Here is a 13,734-nt window from a genome sequence, read left to right as displayed (position 1 = left end):
ACTCTGAGCCAGGATGTGGGGCATGAGCATCACAGCCCAGCTGGGCACTGCTGGGACTTGGCTCATCGCCCCAGACTTCACCTTTCCTGACCTGGACAGAGAAGGTAAAGCCACACTGCAGGGGACCCAGGCCATTTCTTCTCCAAGCAGCCAGAGTGTCGTCAAGAGCAGTGCTATTCCAGACCTGCTTTGGAAACCGATTGAGGGCGTGAAATCACCAAGTTCATTACCACAGGATGCTGAGGAGGCCAAGTATGCAAATGAATTGGAGAGGGAAGAGGTCTGTCAGTGGAGGTAGATTCATTAGAGCTATTAAGGTACTTCCGTCCGGATGCAAACCCTTTCCCAGGAAGTCCCCAAAGTGCCCGCCAGCAGCTGGGAGGGACGTCGGGAAGCGCATCTTGTTTCTCCTGCTCTTCCCGTGAGTAGTGTTACAGAGAAGTGCCAGAAATGGAAAAATACCCGTGAAATTCAGAGCTGAAAAGGAAAGAAAAAGCAGCAAAAATTATTGCTGAGGGTTTCAGCGCTGAAAAGGACCGCAGCAGTTAGTGAGGGCAAGCTGTAAGGTGGGGAATGGCCGGGGTCCTTACAGGGTGGGGGAGAGCCCAGAACTCGTGGTTCAGCGACCAGCACGGGAAGCAGGCGGGGAAGAAAGCTGGCAAGAAAAGGAGACAGACAGCCGCTGCTGGGACAGGGAGGGCTGCCAGAAACCCAGCGGGGCCAGGCCCGGGGAGCCCGGCCAGGCCCAGCGGCGCACTGCTCCCGGCCGTGGGTGGGACGAGGGCAAGATGCGAAGGTGGCTGTGCTGGGGGAGCACGGTGGGGCAGGGAGCTGGAGCCCAGCCACCCGCCGGGGCTGAGCTCAGGGCAGAGGGTACCCCAGTGTCGGGGTGATGTGGGCAGGGCATCCCCCTTTCTGCGGACAGGTTAGCGAGAGTCCCGTCCCCAGGGTGACTGCAGTGGGCGCACCCCATCCCCGGGGCAGCCAAGAGAGGGGAGCTGGGGGTGACAAGGGTAAGGGACCCCCTTCCCCAGCGGGCAGGAACGGGGCACATCGCACCCGGGCGGCCGCGGGCACAGCGATATCCCCTCCGCGGGCGGACAGAGGGGCGGCGGTGCCGAGGGCGAGCGGCGGGGGCGGTGCCCGTCCCGTCGGGCCCGGGGCCGCTCCCGCCCGCCCGCCCCGCCCCGGCCGCTCCCGCCCTCGGCCCGGGGCTGCGGCGGGCAGCGCCGCGGAGCAGCCCGAGAGTCCCGGCCCGGGCTGTGTCCGGGCTGCAGCCCACGAGTCCGGCGGCACGGTGAGGGACGGTGAGGGACGGCGGGGACCGGGCGGGACGGGCCCGGCGGCGGCGGGGGGAGCTCGGGCCGGCGGCGGCCCCGCAGGGCCCCGGACGGGCCGCGCTGGAGCCCCGCGGCCGCGGCGGGATGGGGCGGCCCCGGCATGCGGCTCCGCCCGAGCGGCCCCGGCGGCGGAGCGGGAGGGGAGCGGGGCCGGGCTGGGCCGGAGCTGCCCCCTCCGGCTGGCGGCGGCGGGACTCCCCGAGGTCCCCGGGGCTGGGGACGGGCGGTCGCCCCGACGTGCGGCTGCCCGGGGTGCGCTGCTGGCACCCCGGGGCGCTGGGCATCCCCCGAGGGTGCCGGGAGCCCCGAAGGTTGGGGGTGCTGGTGGGCTCCCCGGGGGCTGTGGAACTGCAGGGCTGGGGGTTCTGGCAACTCCCGGAGGTCCTGGGGACCGCTCCAGGCTGGGGGTGCTGTGGGCTCCCCGGGGGCTGCAGGCCCCTGTGCGGTGCTGAAGGGCCCCGGAGCGCTGCGGGGCTCGGGTGCTCGGAGATCCCACCGTGGCGTTGTGCACAGCGCTGTGTGTGTACCCCAGCTGTACCTCGGCTCCCCGCTTATAAATTTAGTTTGATCTCCGAGCCCCTCCTGACAGCAGGACAAGCCCAGGCCATCGCTGCTGATGCGTGTGTTGTTAGCAGCCCCAAGGGAATCGGGAGGTGTTGGTGGAAGGTGCTGCTGGGCAGCTGTGGTGAGGAGGGTGCGAGGAAAGGGTTTGACGTTCTCTACTGAAGCTATAGCTCTGTAGGTGTGAGGGGGCTGGTAGAGCTGATCCCCACGTGCATAAGTCTGTGTGTGGACTCTACACCTGTAGTCTGTGAGGCCAGGGAGCTCCCTGAGGGGCTGGAGTGGCTGCAGAGCCTGGGCAGCCCCTTTGGCCTCCCAGCAAACCAGGCCATTGATGACGACAACTCCAGAAATAACAGTCCAACCCTAAAATTAGGCTGTTGAGATGATCAATTCCCTTTCCCTGGGTCAGCATTGTGCATCCACCCACCTGGATTCAGGTCCTGCAGGAGGAGTTCCAGCATAGACAGCGTGGCCACGGTGGCCTGGCAGATAGGCACAGGCACTCCCATGCATCCCCTGCAGCAGGGGACAGGGACAGGAGGGTGTCGTGAGCCCTGGATACCTCCTGCTGCACCCAGCCACAGTGCTGCAGGTAACACTGCAGGTGACAAGCACATGTGACAGCTGACGGTGCGAGGAGCCCGAATCCTGGCAGGCTGCTGGCAGTGGAGGAAGCTGTGTGCTTGCTCAGTGGTTTCCCTTTAACTTTGGAACAGCCTCAGTTCCAAGCTTCAGGGCTTATCGCCTGCTCAGCTACGAGGGAAGCATGCCTGGCTGAGATAAATCAAGTTGCATTGGCCAGGGCTGCTCTGGACTCTGTTCTTCTCACATTCCTCATGACCTCAGTATTTTGGCTGAGGAGGAGAGCCAGGGAGAACCCTGCCTGTGTCCAGCCCCGGCCCTGCCGGTGAAGCAGCTCGGGCTGCCCTGCAGCTTGTGGTTGAACTGGGCTGAGGGCTGCTACAGCTGTGGCCCCAGGGAGGAAAAGGGCCCAAAGGTCTCAAGCTTTAGGAACAGCTCCCTCAGACCTCTCCTCTGCCAGTCCAGGAGCTTTGGAACCCCCAGGGGAAATCGCCCCATGAAGCCAGGGATCACAAGGTGCTGCCTGCAGCTGGAGCTGGGGCATGAGGCCCGGGTGGTGCCTTGGCTGTGCCACGGTGCCCAGCTCCCTCATCCCTGACATGACTTCTGATTATAATCAAGCAGAGCAGCTCCGGTTTTGGCCCCAAGTTTCCCATGTTGGCATTGGTACAACAGCACGAGAGGAAAATACAGGTGTGAGCCCAGGGCAAAGCATAGCCCTGCCTCCACAGGGGTGGTTGGATGCCTGTGCATCCTCCTTCTCTTCTCCTCGCTGCCAAGCCTCTCTGCCAGTCCTTTGCTTGTACCATCCTACTTTTCTGTTGAAACACCAGTGCTAGAAACAACACTTTTATTGCTTCCAAAGAGAGTTGGGATCATGTAAGGGCTCCCCACTAGGGATCCATGTGCCCAGATCCTTCAGCAATCTGCACCAGTGCCCAAGGGAGCAGCTGAAGCTGCTGAAAATCAGCCTTTGGCCCCAAAGTGGCTGGGATAATTGGCCCCGGCAAGACTTCAGCCCAGGAGGAGGGCGGCTGCCTGAGCGGTGCCATGGTTGTGACAGCCAGGTCCAGCTGGTGGTGACAGTGCCTGGGCCATGGGTGTGGGGACTCAACCTGCTGCAGACTGGGACCACCTGCCCCCACTTGTCCAATCCAGCCCCACACCTCTTCCTCAGTCCAGGGACAGTTTGCACAGCCCGAGGAGCCTGGGGGGGTGTTTGCACCTTGCAGGGGGGTTTGAACAACCTGGGGTCCCTGGGGCCACTTGGACATGGTTGGTAGCTGGCAGGTCCCATCACCATTTTTGCAGCTGGGTGAAGATAGAAACTCATGCCCTGGTCCAGCCCATCCTGTCAGACCAAAAGAAATGGGGTCTGGAAGCAGTGGGAGGATATGCAGATGCTGACAGTGGCTGAAGGGGACACAGGAGATGGCAGGAGAAAAGCAGCCTGTCCCCAGCTCAGTGCAGTGCTGGTGCAAAGTGCACCTTTGCTGCTGGAGTGGTGTGGGAGGTTTCCAGGCCTTGGCAGAGGAGGCTTTTCCTGTCCCCAGGCAGGACAATACCCAGGCTGGGCGGCGGAAGGGAGCTGCCGGCCACTTCCCCCGCGAGGAAACGCTCCCGCTGGCTCTGGCTCCTGTTGCTCTCTCTTCCTCTTTGATTTACAACGTGTGTGGAGCCCAGCGGGAAGTTTGTCCTGGCCCCAGCACTGCTTAATTACCTGCAGTAAGGGCCATGCAGAGGAGGAAGCCAAACTCTTCCCAGGGTGGGAGGGATTAAAGGAGGTGGGGGATGCGTGGGACCCTCTTGGGCACGAGGCCAGCAGCTTGGGAATGGTGGATGCCAGCATGGAGCCGGGATGTTCCCAGGGAAGGTAGAATGGGTGCCTGCTCAGAGGTGGGATGATTCTGAGGGAGGTGGAATTTGGGATGTGCATCAGCTGTGGGTGGTTTGGCAGAGGAGAGCCCCAAAATCTGTCCTGGTGGCTCGTGGCGAGTGTCTTATCTCTGAGCAGTTGGACTGGCTGGCCTGGCACTGCCTCAGCTGCTCTGCTGGCTCCACAGGGCCAGGAGGGCCAAGGGCTGGCAGCTGCAGCACCAGGGCCGGGGAGTGGCTGCAGCATCGGCATGAGGGGCAGACGTGGGTGTTTCTGTGCAGCCAAAGGCAGATCCTGCACCGTTCCCCGGGCAGATCTGAGCCTCAGCTTCCCTGAGGGCTGTGCCCAAGCCACCATTCCACTGTGGCATTCCCCCTCCCCTGCTTTCCTCTGAAAATAGCTCAGTGCCAAGTGCTTTGCCCACCACCAGCTGCTCAGCCCCATGGGCATAGTCACCAGAACTCTAGTGCCATGCACAGCAGTAATGGGTGCTCCCAAGGTGCTGTTGTCCCATCCTGCTCCTGCCAGGAGCACTTCACACTGGGACCCACCATCCAGATGCTGCCAGATGTTGCAGCAGGTCCTAGCTCAGTGCTCACAGCTGGTCACACCCCCAGTCATGAGCTCACTTCTGGACCACAGCCATACCCTCTTGGCCCTCCTCCAGTGTGTTCATGCCTGGCTGCTGGGAAACCCAGGCTCCCATTTCATTCTCCTCTGCCTTATCTCACATTATGGACAGAGGAAAGCACTCAGGTCCCTCCTGGGGGTCACTGGACTCTCAGGACACCTCTGAGTTCTTGTGGGGCACCCTGGGTGGCAAGAATGGGCATCACACCCAGCACTGACAGGTGCTGGCAGCTCCCTGCTGTCACGTGCCTTTGCCAAAGCATCGTTTCCCTTTATCCCAAGCAAACTTCACACTGAGTATTACATCTATACAGGTTTCAGCCTCCTTTTTTTCCTGGCCTGCTCCCACTGTATGGCCAAGCTCCAGCTCGTGACCCTTGGAGCTGGCAGCACGGCCATCCCAGCTGAGCTGTGGAGCATTCCTTAAATGTACAAACAATCCTGGCCCCACAGACAGCACCGCGCTCACCCAGCTCCAGTGTCAGCCCTGGGCTGGGGGAGGCCAGGGGACCTGGCAAATGGCAGGGGACAACCAGAGGGCTCTCCCCAGGTGGGGGTCAGGGCTTTCTGGCTGCCTGGGGCTCACCAGCCCTGGGGTCACAGGGTTTGGCTGGATTGGTCTCGTTGCAGGTCGATGGTCTTCTGGTCAGCAGCATTCTGGGAAGAAGATGGCTCAGCCAGCACCCTTGAATCAGAACCTCCCAGGTAAAGAGAGCAGGGTTGTCACCAGGTAGTGACAGTGCAAGGGGGGTGGCAGGGCTGAGCTCTCCTGTCCCATCCCAGGGGAGTTCCTCACTCCAGCACCAACCCTGACATGGACTGTGTGCCCTGTGCTACACCAAGGGTGCTGGAGACAGACACATCGCACATCATGGAGGAGATAGGCCCGCAGGCTGTAAATTCCAGTACAACCCAGTAAGAAAAGCCAGCCTGTCTCCACTAACCGTCCCTTCTCTTGTAGATCTTGGGGGCCCATTCTTGTACCAGGACCAGGACGATGGAGAGAAGAGCTCATATTCTGTGGAAACCCCTTATGGCTTCCTGCTGGACCTTGATTTCCTGAAATATGTTGATGATATTGAAAGTGGCCAAACACTCAAGAAAGTGCCACTGCCTCGCAGGGTGAAAGGGTCCCGTCCAACGCCCAGCACCCTGCGCAGCCCCAGCAGCCACACCAGCGCCTGGACCTCCACCGAGTCCCTCACCTCCACGGCCAGCGAGGAGGGCAGGACTGCGCTGCTGCTGTCCCCGCATGGCCGAGCACCCCTGGAGCCTGTGAGCAAGCCAACCTCCCACCCCATCTCGCCGCCGCCAGTGCGGCTGCTCCCACCTCCCACCCGCAAGTGCCTCGTGCCAAACCCACGGGTGGAGAAGACCTTGCTGGAGACAAGCAGGAGGCTGGAGCAGGAGCAGGGCCGATTGCAGGATGGTGGTGGTCCCTCCCACACAGGCCAGCCACCCCACTGGGTGCCAGCGGGTGCTGAGGGCCAGGCGGGCTGGGGCCGGGTGAGCCCCGGCAGCTCAGGGCGCAGCACTCCAGCTGCAGGGCTCAGCACAGCCCCGCTGCAGCACGTGCGGGAGCAGATGGCTGCAGCCCTGCGGCAGCTCCGAGACCTGGAGGGGCAGGTGAAAACCATCCCACTCCTGGAGATGCAGATCTGCGAGTTGAAGAGGGAGAAGGCAAAGTTGCTGGAGAAGCTATCGGCAGAGCCTGGCGAGGCATTGTATCACCCCTCTGAGGGTGGGGCAGGGGGTGAGGAGGCGCCCCGCACAGGGCCAGAGAGCGAAGCAGAGCCAGTGAAGGGGCGAACGAGCAAAATTGCAGAGCTGAGGAAGCTGACAGAGAAGCTGGCTGTGCCAGAGTGGAACATCAGGGCTTGGCCAGGCAAGAGCCCCAGGGCAGCTGACAGGCCGTGCCGCTCTGTGGCAGTGGGGGAGGATCGGGCCATGACAGACGCCGTCTTCTACTACCGGTCGCTGCAGGAGAGTGGGGACGCGCCAGACGGTGGCACACAGGGACGCAGGGATGTGTCTGTCTGGGTGATGGAGTCCTCGCTGGGGCTGCCCACTGAGGCAGAGCGGGAGCTGGAGCTGCTGCAGCAGACGGTGGCGCACCAGAAGGAGGTAATCGCCCTGATGGAGGGGCACCTGCAGGAGGCCACGCGGGAGCTGGAGGAGCTGCGGCTGGAGGTGTGCGCCCGCCGGCCCCGCGCGCAGGTGGACAAGGAGGTGATGGCCATGCCGCAGGTGGCTGAGGCACTGGTGGAGGCTGTGGTAGTGACACAGAGCCGGGCAGCCGGCGACTCCCCAAAGACGGCAGAGGCAGGTGTGGAGTGCTGCCCCCTGACCTCCTGTGTGGCCGTGGGCTGCCGCCCTGACGGGCGGGACGTGGCGGTGGGACCCGACTCAGCTGCCAGCTGTGATGACAAGGGCAGCCAGACAGATCTGGGCAGCATTGTCCTGGCAGGAGAGGAGAAGGAGCCTGGTGTGGGTGAGGTGATGGAGCCTGGCCTGGATGATGGCCTGAGCAGCCGCTCAGTGCTGGGTGCAGGAGCAACGGGGGTGATGTCCCCTGTCAGCCAAGGCCCTGGGCCAGCTGTGCTGGAGATGACACACGGCAACTGCGACCCAGCCCCAGCACAGGACACTGGAGCTGCCCCAAGCCCTGCAACCGGTGAGTGTCACCAAGGATGATGCCAGGGTCTGGGTCGAAATGTTCCTGCAGGAACGGAGAGGGTGGCCTTGGTGGGGACAATGCCTGCAGGGCCAATGCTGCCCAGTGCTCCAGCAGTTGCCCATGTCCCTTCCATGCCTGCCCGCAGGTCTAGTGGGTTTGGGGTACTTGGCTAGCTCCAGGAGAGACTGTTTACAAGAGCATGTAGTGGCAAGTTAAGGGGGAGTGGTTTCAAAACGTAGCTTTAGATTAGATATTAGGAAAAATTCCTTACTATGAAGTGGTGATGCCCTAGCACAGGTTACCTAGAGAAGTTGTGGATGTCACATCCCTGGAAGTGTTTAAGACCAGGTTGGATGGAACTCTGAGCAACGTGATCTAATGAAAGGTGTCCCTGATCATGGCAGTGGAGTTGAAGTGAGACGATCTTTAAGGTCTCCTCTAACTCAGACCATTCCATTATTCTAAAATTCTATCATTCTTGCTCACTGGCCCTTGATACTCATCTCTTTCCCTGCAGGAGCCCTGAAGTCCATCATGAAGAAGCGAGATGGTCCTCCCCGGAGCGAGGCAGAGGGCAGCAAGAAGAGCCTGCAGTTTGTGGGCGTGCTGAACGGGGAGTACGTGCCCAGGGGCTCCTGCCACCCCCGTGAGCCAGTCTTGGTCCCCTGCATCCCTGTCCTGGGCTAGGACCAGTGGCAGGGCCTGAAGGGGGCCAGACTGGTACTGTGTTTTAACTGAGCATCCCCCCTCTGTGCAGGTATGAGAGCACATCCAGTGAGGAGGAAGAAGAAGCAAACAGCTCCTCTGAGAAGGCTTCGGCTGACAGCTCCAACAGTTCAGAGCAGGGAGACACCGAAACCTCAGAGGAGGAGGCCGAGGAAGGCATGTGTGAGCCCAGACTGGAGTCCAAGGGGACTGATGTGAGCCTGCTGGAGCCCCCCGAGGTGAAGGAAAAGTAAGTACCAGTGGAGAAGGCTCCCTGCTCCCTGGCTCTGCTCAGCTGGGAGCCATGGCAATGGCCCTGCCAGCTTGGGGCATCAGTCCCAGTTTCAGTGCTGCCAGCGGGAAAAACCCATTCAGCTGTAGAGACTATTCATCAGGAAACAATCCTTCCAGTTTCTTGGGTCTGCTAAGGAAAGGATGAGAGGCTCCAGATGCTTCTTTGCTGCAGAATATAGTTTAGAGGGGAACAAAAAAAACCCAACAGCCTTCAATAGCATTTTTCAACAAAAGGAAAAAATGTGGCCTAAGAATGGGCGACTTGTGCCTGAGGACATCCATATAAGGCTCCGTCCTGTGGTGGTTTGCAGAGGCAGAAGCAGCCGGGGTGCAGCCATCGGATCGGGCTGGAGGTTGCACTCTGGGAACCTTGCAGAGAGTTACAGGCACTGGGGACCTCACAGGTTTGGTGGGGTGATGTGGCCCCACACCACAGACATCCTCATGCTCTCAACAGGTTCGAGCTGAGCCCCAGGATGAGGGAGGCCTGTCTCATTGTCAAGACCCACCTGGGCCACCCAGGTGCTGCCAAGAGCAAAGAGGTGGTGAGTGGAATTCTGGGGTGGGATGGCTTGCCCAGCCCCTGCCAACATCCCCAGAGCTGGCCCTACTCAGAGAGGGGCCGGCAAAGCCTGGCTCAGCACCTTCCCCCAGAATACAACCCTTTGCTGCAGGTTTTGTCCAGAAACCCCAAAGCGCACGTGGACTCAGCTCAGGCCATGCTCAGCATGTGTTTGGGCAATTCAGGGTCCTGCCTTCACCCACCCCCTCTGGAGCAGGGATCCTGCTCCCTGCCACCTGGGCTGGCAGCGGGGGGGTGCCAGGGTGCGAGGGCATACAAAAGCTTAGGGGGAGCTCAGCCCCTCTCTGCCCACAGCTCGCCAGCAGCAGCCTGGTCCTTCAGGAGTGGTTCCGTCTGTCCAGCCAGAAGTCGTCCATCCCTGACACAGTTGCCAACCATCTCCTGGCCTTTGCCGAGGTCTCACCGGCTCTCCTGGCCCACGTGGTGAACCTGGCAGACGGGAATGGCAACACAGCTCTGCACTACAGTGTCTCCCACTCCAACTTCCACATCGTGTGGCTGCTGCTGGATACGGGTCAGTGCCTCCCAGCCCCAGAAACATCCCCCGGCCACCATCCCACTGTACCCCAGCTCATGTCCTGGCCCTGACAGCAGAGGGGCGCGGAGAGCTGCCCTGGGCTGTGTCTGTTCGTAGGTGTGGGGTCAGTAGGCGCCCCAGCCCATTTGGGAGCCCAGATTTCATGGGGGAGACCCATCAGCAGTTCTGTGCCTGTGGGAAGGTTCACAGCACCTTGGGCAAGACTGGGAGGGGGAGACAGGCACATGGCTTGGTCCGTGTCTCCCGCCAGCCCTGCAGCACTCTGAGCCCCCTCTGCTGACTCCCACAGGGATCTGTAACGTGGACCACCAGAACAAAGCTGGGTACACCGCCCTGATGCTGGCAGCACTGGCAGCCGTTGAGCAGGAAGAGGACATGAATGTGGTCAGGAGGCTTTTCAGCATGGGCAACGTCAATGCCAAGGCCAGCCAGGTCGGTATGGTGTGAGGGCCACCACATCTTGACCCTCCACACCCCCAGGCAGACGGCAGAGCCACACTCAGCTCTTCCAAGGGCAGGACAATGGCTCCAAAACCTGGAGGTGTCAGTGCATGGGGAGGGCATCACCTTAGGAGCTCCTCCTGCCTGGCAGCGGGGCTGTCACAGCAGTGGTCCTGTGGTGTGGGGACAAGTGGGTAGCACAGCGGGGGCAGCCTGGCAGTGTCCCTTCCTTGCAGGCTGGCCAGACGGCGCTGATGTTGGCTGTCAGCCACGGCCGGCAGGAGATGGTGGAAGCCCTGCTGGCCTGCGGGGCCAACGTGAACCTGCAGGACGAGGAGGGCTCCACCGCGCTGATGTGCGCCTGTGAGCACGGCCGCCTGGAGACCGTGAAGCTGCTGCTGGCTCAGCCCGCCTGCGACATCTCCATCGTGGACAGTGTAAGGTTCTGCCACTGGGCTAGGCAGCCCATGCTGTGTCCTGTCCCCAAAGCCCTTTCTGCATGCTCTCCCTTACTTTCTAGGATGGTAACAACGCTGTTGCCATCGCGCTGGAGGCTGGTCACGGTGACATCGCTGCGCTCCTCTCCGAACACCTCAACAGCACAAAGGTGCAGGTACCCGTGAGTACCACAGCACTCCCCACCGGAGGGGAAAGGGCTGAGAGACAGACCAGCGTCTCCAGGAAGAGGCAGCAGGAGCAAGAGTAGAGCAGTACAGGTGCCACGTGCTCACAACAGCCCTGCAAGCCCTGACCAGGAGTCACTGGAGGGGTCTCAGGCAACTCCTCTCTCTGCAGCAGGGGACTTCACCAACAGCCACAAAGCCCTAGGAGTCCAAAGAAACCAAATTAGAGTGACCGTGGGATCCAGCCAGGGGCCACATCAGCACTGGGCTGTGATTCACATCCCCTCACCTGCCATCTCTCTGTGCCAAACCGCTCTCTGCAGCTTTAGTCCTGTCACAAGCACATCCCTGGGCCTCCCTCGCCCGTCTCCTCCACTGGATGTAGCCCACACGTGGCCACCTCACCACCAAGTGACCTCAGAGTGGGATAGCAGCGAGCAGAAGCCACCCCATCCCCTTTGCTCCCTGCCACAACCACTGGAGCTGTGCCACCTCTGAGCCCTCAGCAAGGAGGAACAGCAGAGAACCAACCCAGCAGAAACAGCACCTGGTTTGTGCTCTGGCAGCTCCGAGAAGGCAGCAGTACCAGTGACATGGAGCCAGGAGGGCAAGTGAGGGGTCCTGGCCCCAGCAGGGACACTGTGCTCTGCAGGCACATCCTGTACAGCAATGGGAGAGGGAATTCTGCACTGGACAGGGGCTGGGAGTGTTTCCAGACTCAAATACTTGCCTTTCTTTTCTGGCATTTCCTTTCCTGGCTGAAATCTGATTTTTTTTTCCCCCTCTCTTCAAGCACATGCATACAAAGCAAAAAAAATATATTGCTTGGCCAAGGGATGAAGTTCAATATGAAATCACTTGAGATTTGATTTGCTCAATGGGAGCAAAACCTCTGAGCAGTTGGGAGTTGTAGCCAGGTGACAAAAGGGGCTGAGGATGCATTTGGGGACTGAATCTGCCTATCTTATAACCCACAGGGGGAGCAGGTCATTCTCCCAAGGAAGAGAGACCAATTACCTCCTGAGCATTTCCCCAGTTAGCCAGTCCCAGACTCTGCAGACAGCTAGAGCCTACAGCCAAGTCCCTCTCTGCCCACTGTCCATCACAAAGGGGAGGAGAGCAGCTGAAGACAGAACCAGGAAAAACACATGGGCCAGGAGCGCTCAGAGCACACACGTGGAGGCTGCAAAGGGGAACATGCATGTCAGGGAATGTGTCTGTGCAAGTGTGTGAGCACCATGTGGGGTGGGAAGAGGGTAAGGACAAGGACCAGGAGGAAGAAGGGTTTAGCATGGGAATGCAGCTCTGCTCTGAGCGCTTGGCAAAGGTAGTGTGTTATGCCCCCCATCCCTGCTCCTTGGCCCAGCCTCCCCGTTTCTGCCCCTGCCTGACCTGCTCTGAGCTGGGGAGCCCCACAACCCTCCCCAGAAACCTGCTCTCAGCTTTGCACTGGAGTTAATATACAGCGCTCGCTGCCACTCCTTAATACACTACTCTGTTTACTGGTATTTTAATACTGATGTTTATTTTTAAGATATAAATAAAATTTAAAGTTATTTTGAAATATTACAGTGACATTTGCAGTCTCCTGCCTTCTTGTCTGGCTCACAACAAACACTGCAAGAGCTGCAGCAGAGGCACAGCCCCCGAACTGAGCAGGTGACCCCACATTCCAAGTCATTCACTGCAAGTCTATGCACTGGCTACATCCCTCAGTCTGTCTTCTTCCTGCTGAAGTGTCCCCAGGCAGGTCTTTGCCCATTTCTTTCTGCAGCCCTGCACCAGCCCTGCTTCTTTGTGGTGCTGATATTACACTGCATCCTTAAAGAGCAATCACCAGACCAAGAGTGAGGATGCAAACTGCCTCCCTCCTCAGGTGGACAGGGACCAGGCCGACCCACAGGGATACTCCAGAAGCTCTCCAAGCCACTCTGTCCAAGTCACCCAGCACTGAGGGCTGGCAGGGGCCAGAGCAAACACTCTTGGGTCACTGATGAAGCTGTGGGGGAATGAACAACAGCCACAGAACTGAACTCTGAGAGAACTTTTGGCACACATGACCTGTTCTGAGCTCTGCTGCATCACAGGAAGCACAGCCTTGTGCTAATTCTCTGAAACTGAAACCCAAAGAATCACAAACTGTATCAAGGAACAGCACAAACACAAGGGCTTTCCCCATGGCACAAACTCCTCACCTCATGTTGCCCATGAACTGCCCAGGGCACAACTAAAACTAGCAGGAAGGACAAATCCCACAGACACTCTTGCATCAGCCCTACAACAATCCTCAGTGCCTGCTCCTGTTCACAAAATGCACATTTGTCCCAGCAGTGCTCTGCTCAGCTTTAGGACACCCAAAACCTTAGTCACACCTACCACTAAATTGCCTCAGTCAAGCTCAGGACACTGCAGACAAAAATCACTCCCATCAGAGACCATACACGAGAGGCTGCAGATCTGACTGCACAAACACACCACAAACCTGGACCACTCTACAAGCAGGTAAAAAATGCCAATCCTCAAAAACCTGCCCTTGAACCAGCACAGTTTTATGGCTCATTCTAACTTTTCAGCCCTACTTTTGATTTATGTAATATTCTAAAATAACACATCTTGCTAACTGAATTTGTGGAGGAAAGGAAAGCCAAAGAGCGAGATGGAGGAGGCAGCAGGAGTGACAAGCGTTTGCTCTCTGTGGATGACTGCCAGGAAGGACAGCAAGTAGGTGTATTTATGGCACAACTCACTGAGCAGTTCACTGACAACAGACAGACAGAAGCAGCAGGCTGTTGCTTTGAAAGCTGGTACCAAGCTTGACTTTTAACTTGTGATTTAATTACACTGAGGTCCAGTAAGTTTCCAGTGCCACTTCACCATCACA

General features: G+C 59.3%; 1 protein-coding gene across 4 annotated transcripts; it reads left to right on the top strand.

The window, feature by feature from the left end:
• The first annotated feature begins 293 nt into the window (after window positions 1-293).
• KANK3 (KN motif and ankyrin repeat domains 3) lies at window positions 294-12,417 on the top strand. 4 transcript variants are annotated; one of them, XM_030257154.4, is made up of 10 exons: window positions 294-421; window positions 5,623-5,697; window positions 5,954-7,666; window positions 8,187-8,286; window positions 8,427-8,624; window positions 9,126-9,213; window positions 9,546-9,765; window positions 10,079-10,221; window positions 10,467-10,667; window positions 10,751-12,417. In XM_030257154.4, the coding sequence occupies exons 2-10, from the start codon at window positions 5,661-5,663 to the stop codon at window positions 10,934-10,936; spliced, it is 2,886 nt and encodes a 961-aa protein (XP_030113014.4). In that variant the 5' UTR covers window positions 294-421; window positions 5,623-5,660; the 3' UTR covers window positions 10,937-12,417. The 4 variants fall into 4 exon arrangements, with proteins under 4 accessions (XP_030113014.4, XP_072775398.1, XP_030113013.4 ...); XM_072919297.1 differs by lacking the exon at window positions 294-421 and adding an exon at window positions 548-566; XM_030257153.4 differs by lacking the exon at window positions 294-421 and adding an exon at window positions 1,160-1,297.
• Window positions 12,418-13,734: the final 1,317 nt, after the last annotated feature.

The sequence above is a fragment of the Taeniopygia guttata genome, chromosome 28 (genome assembly GCF_048771995.1).
Source record: "Taeniopygia guttata chromosome 28, bTaeGut7.mat, whole genome shotgun sequence".
NCBI classification, from domain to species: domain Eukaryota; kingdom Metazoa; phylum Chordata; class Aves; order Passeriformes; family Estrildidae; genus Taeniopygia; species Taeniopygia guttata.
The sequence above is the reverse complement of the archived record's forward strand: the minus strand, read 5'-3'. Positions and strand labels throughout refer to the sequence as shown.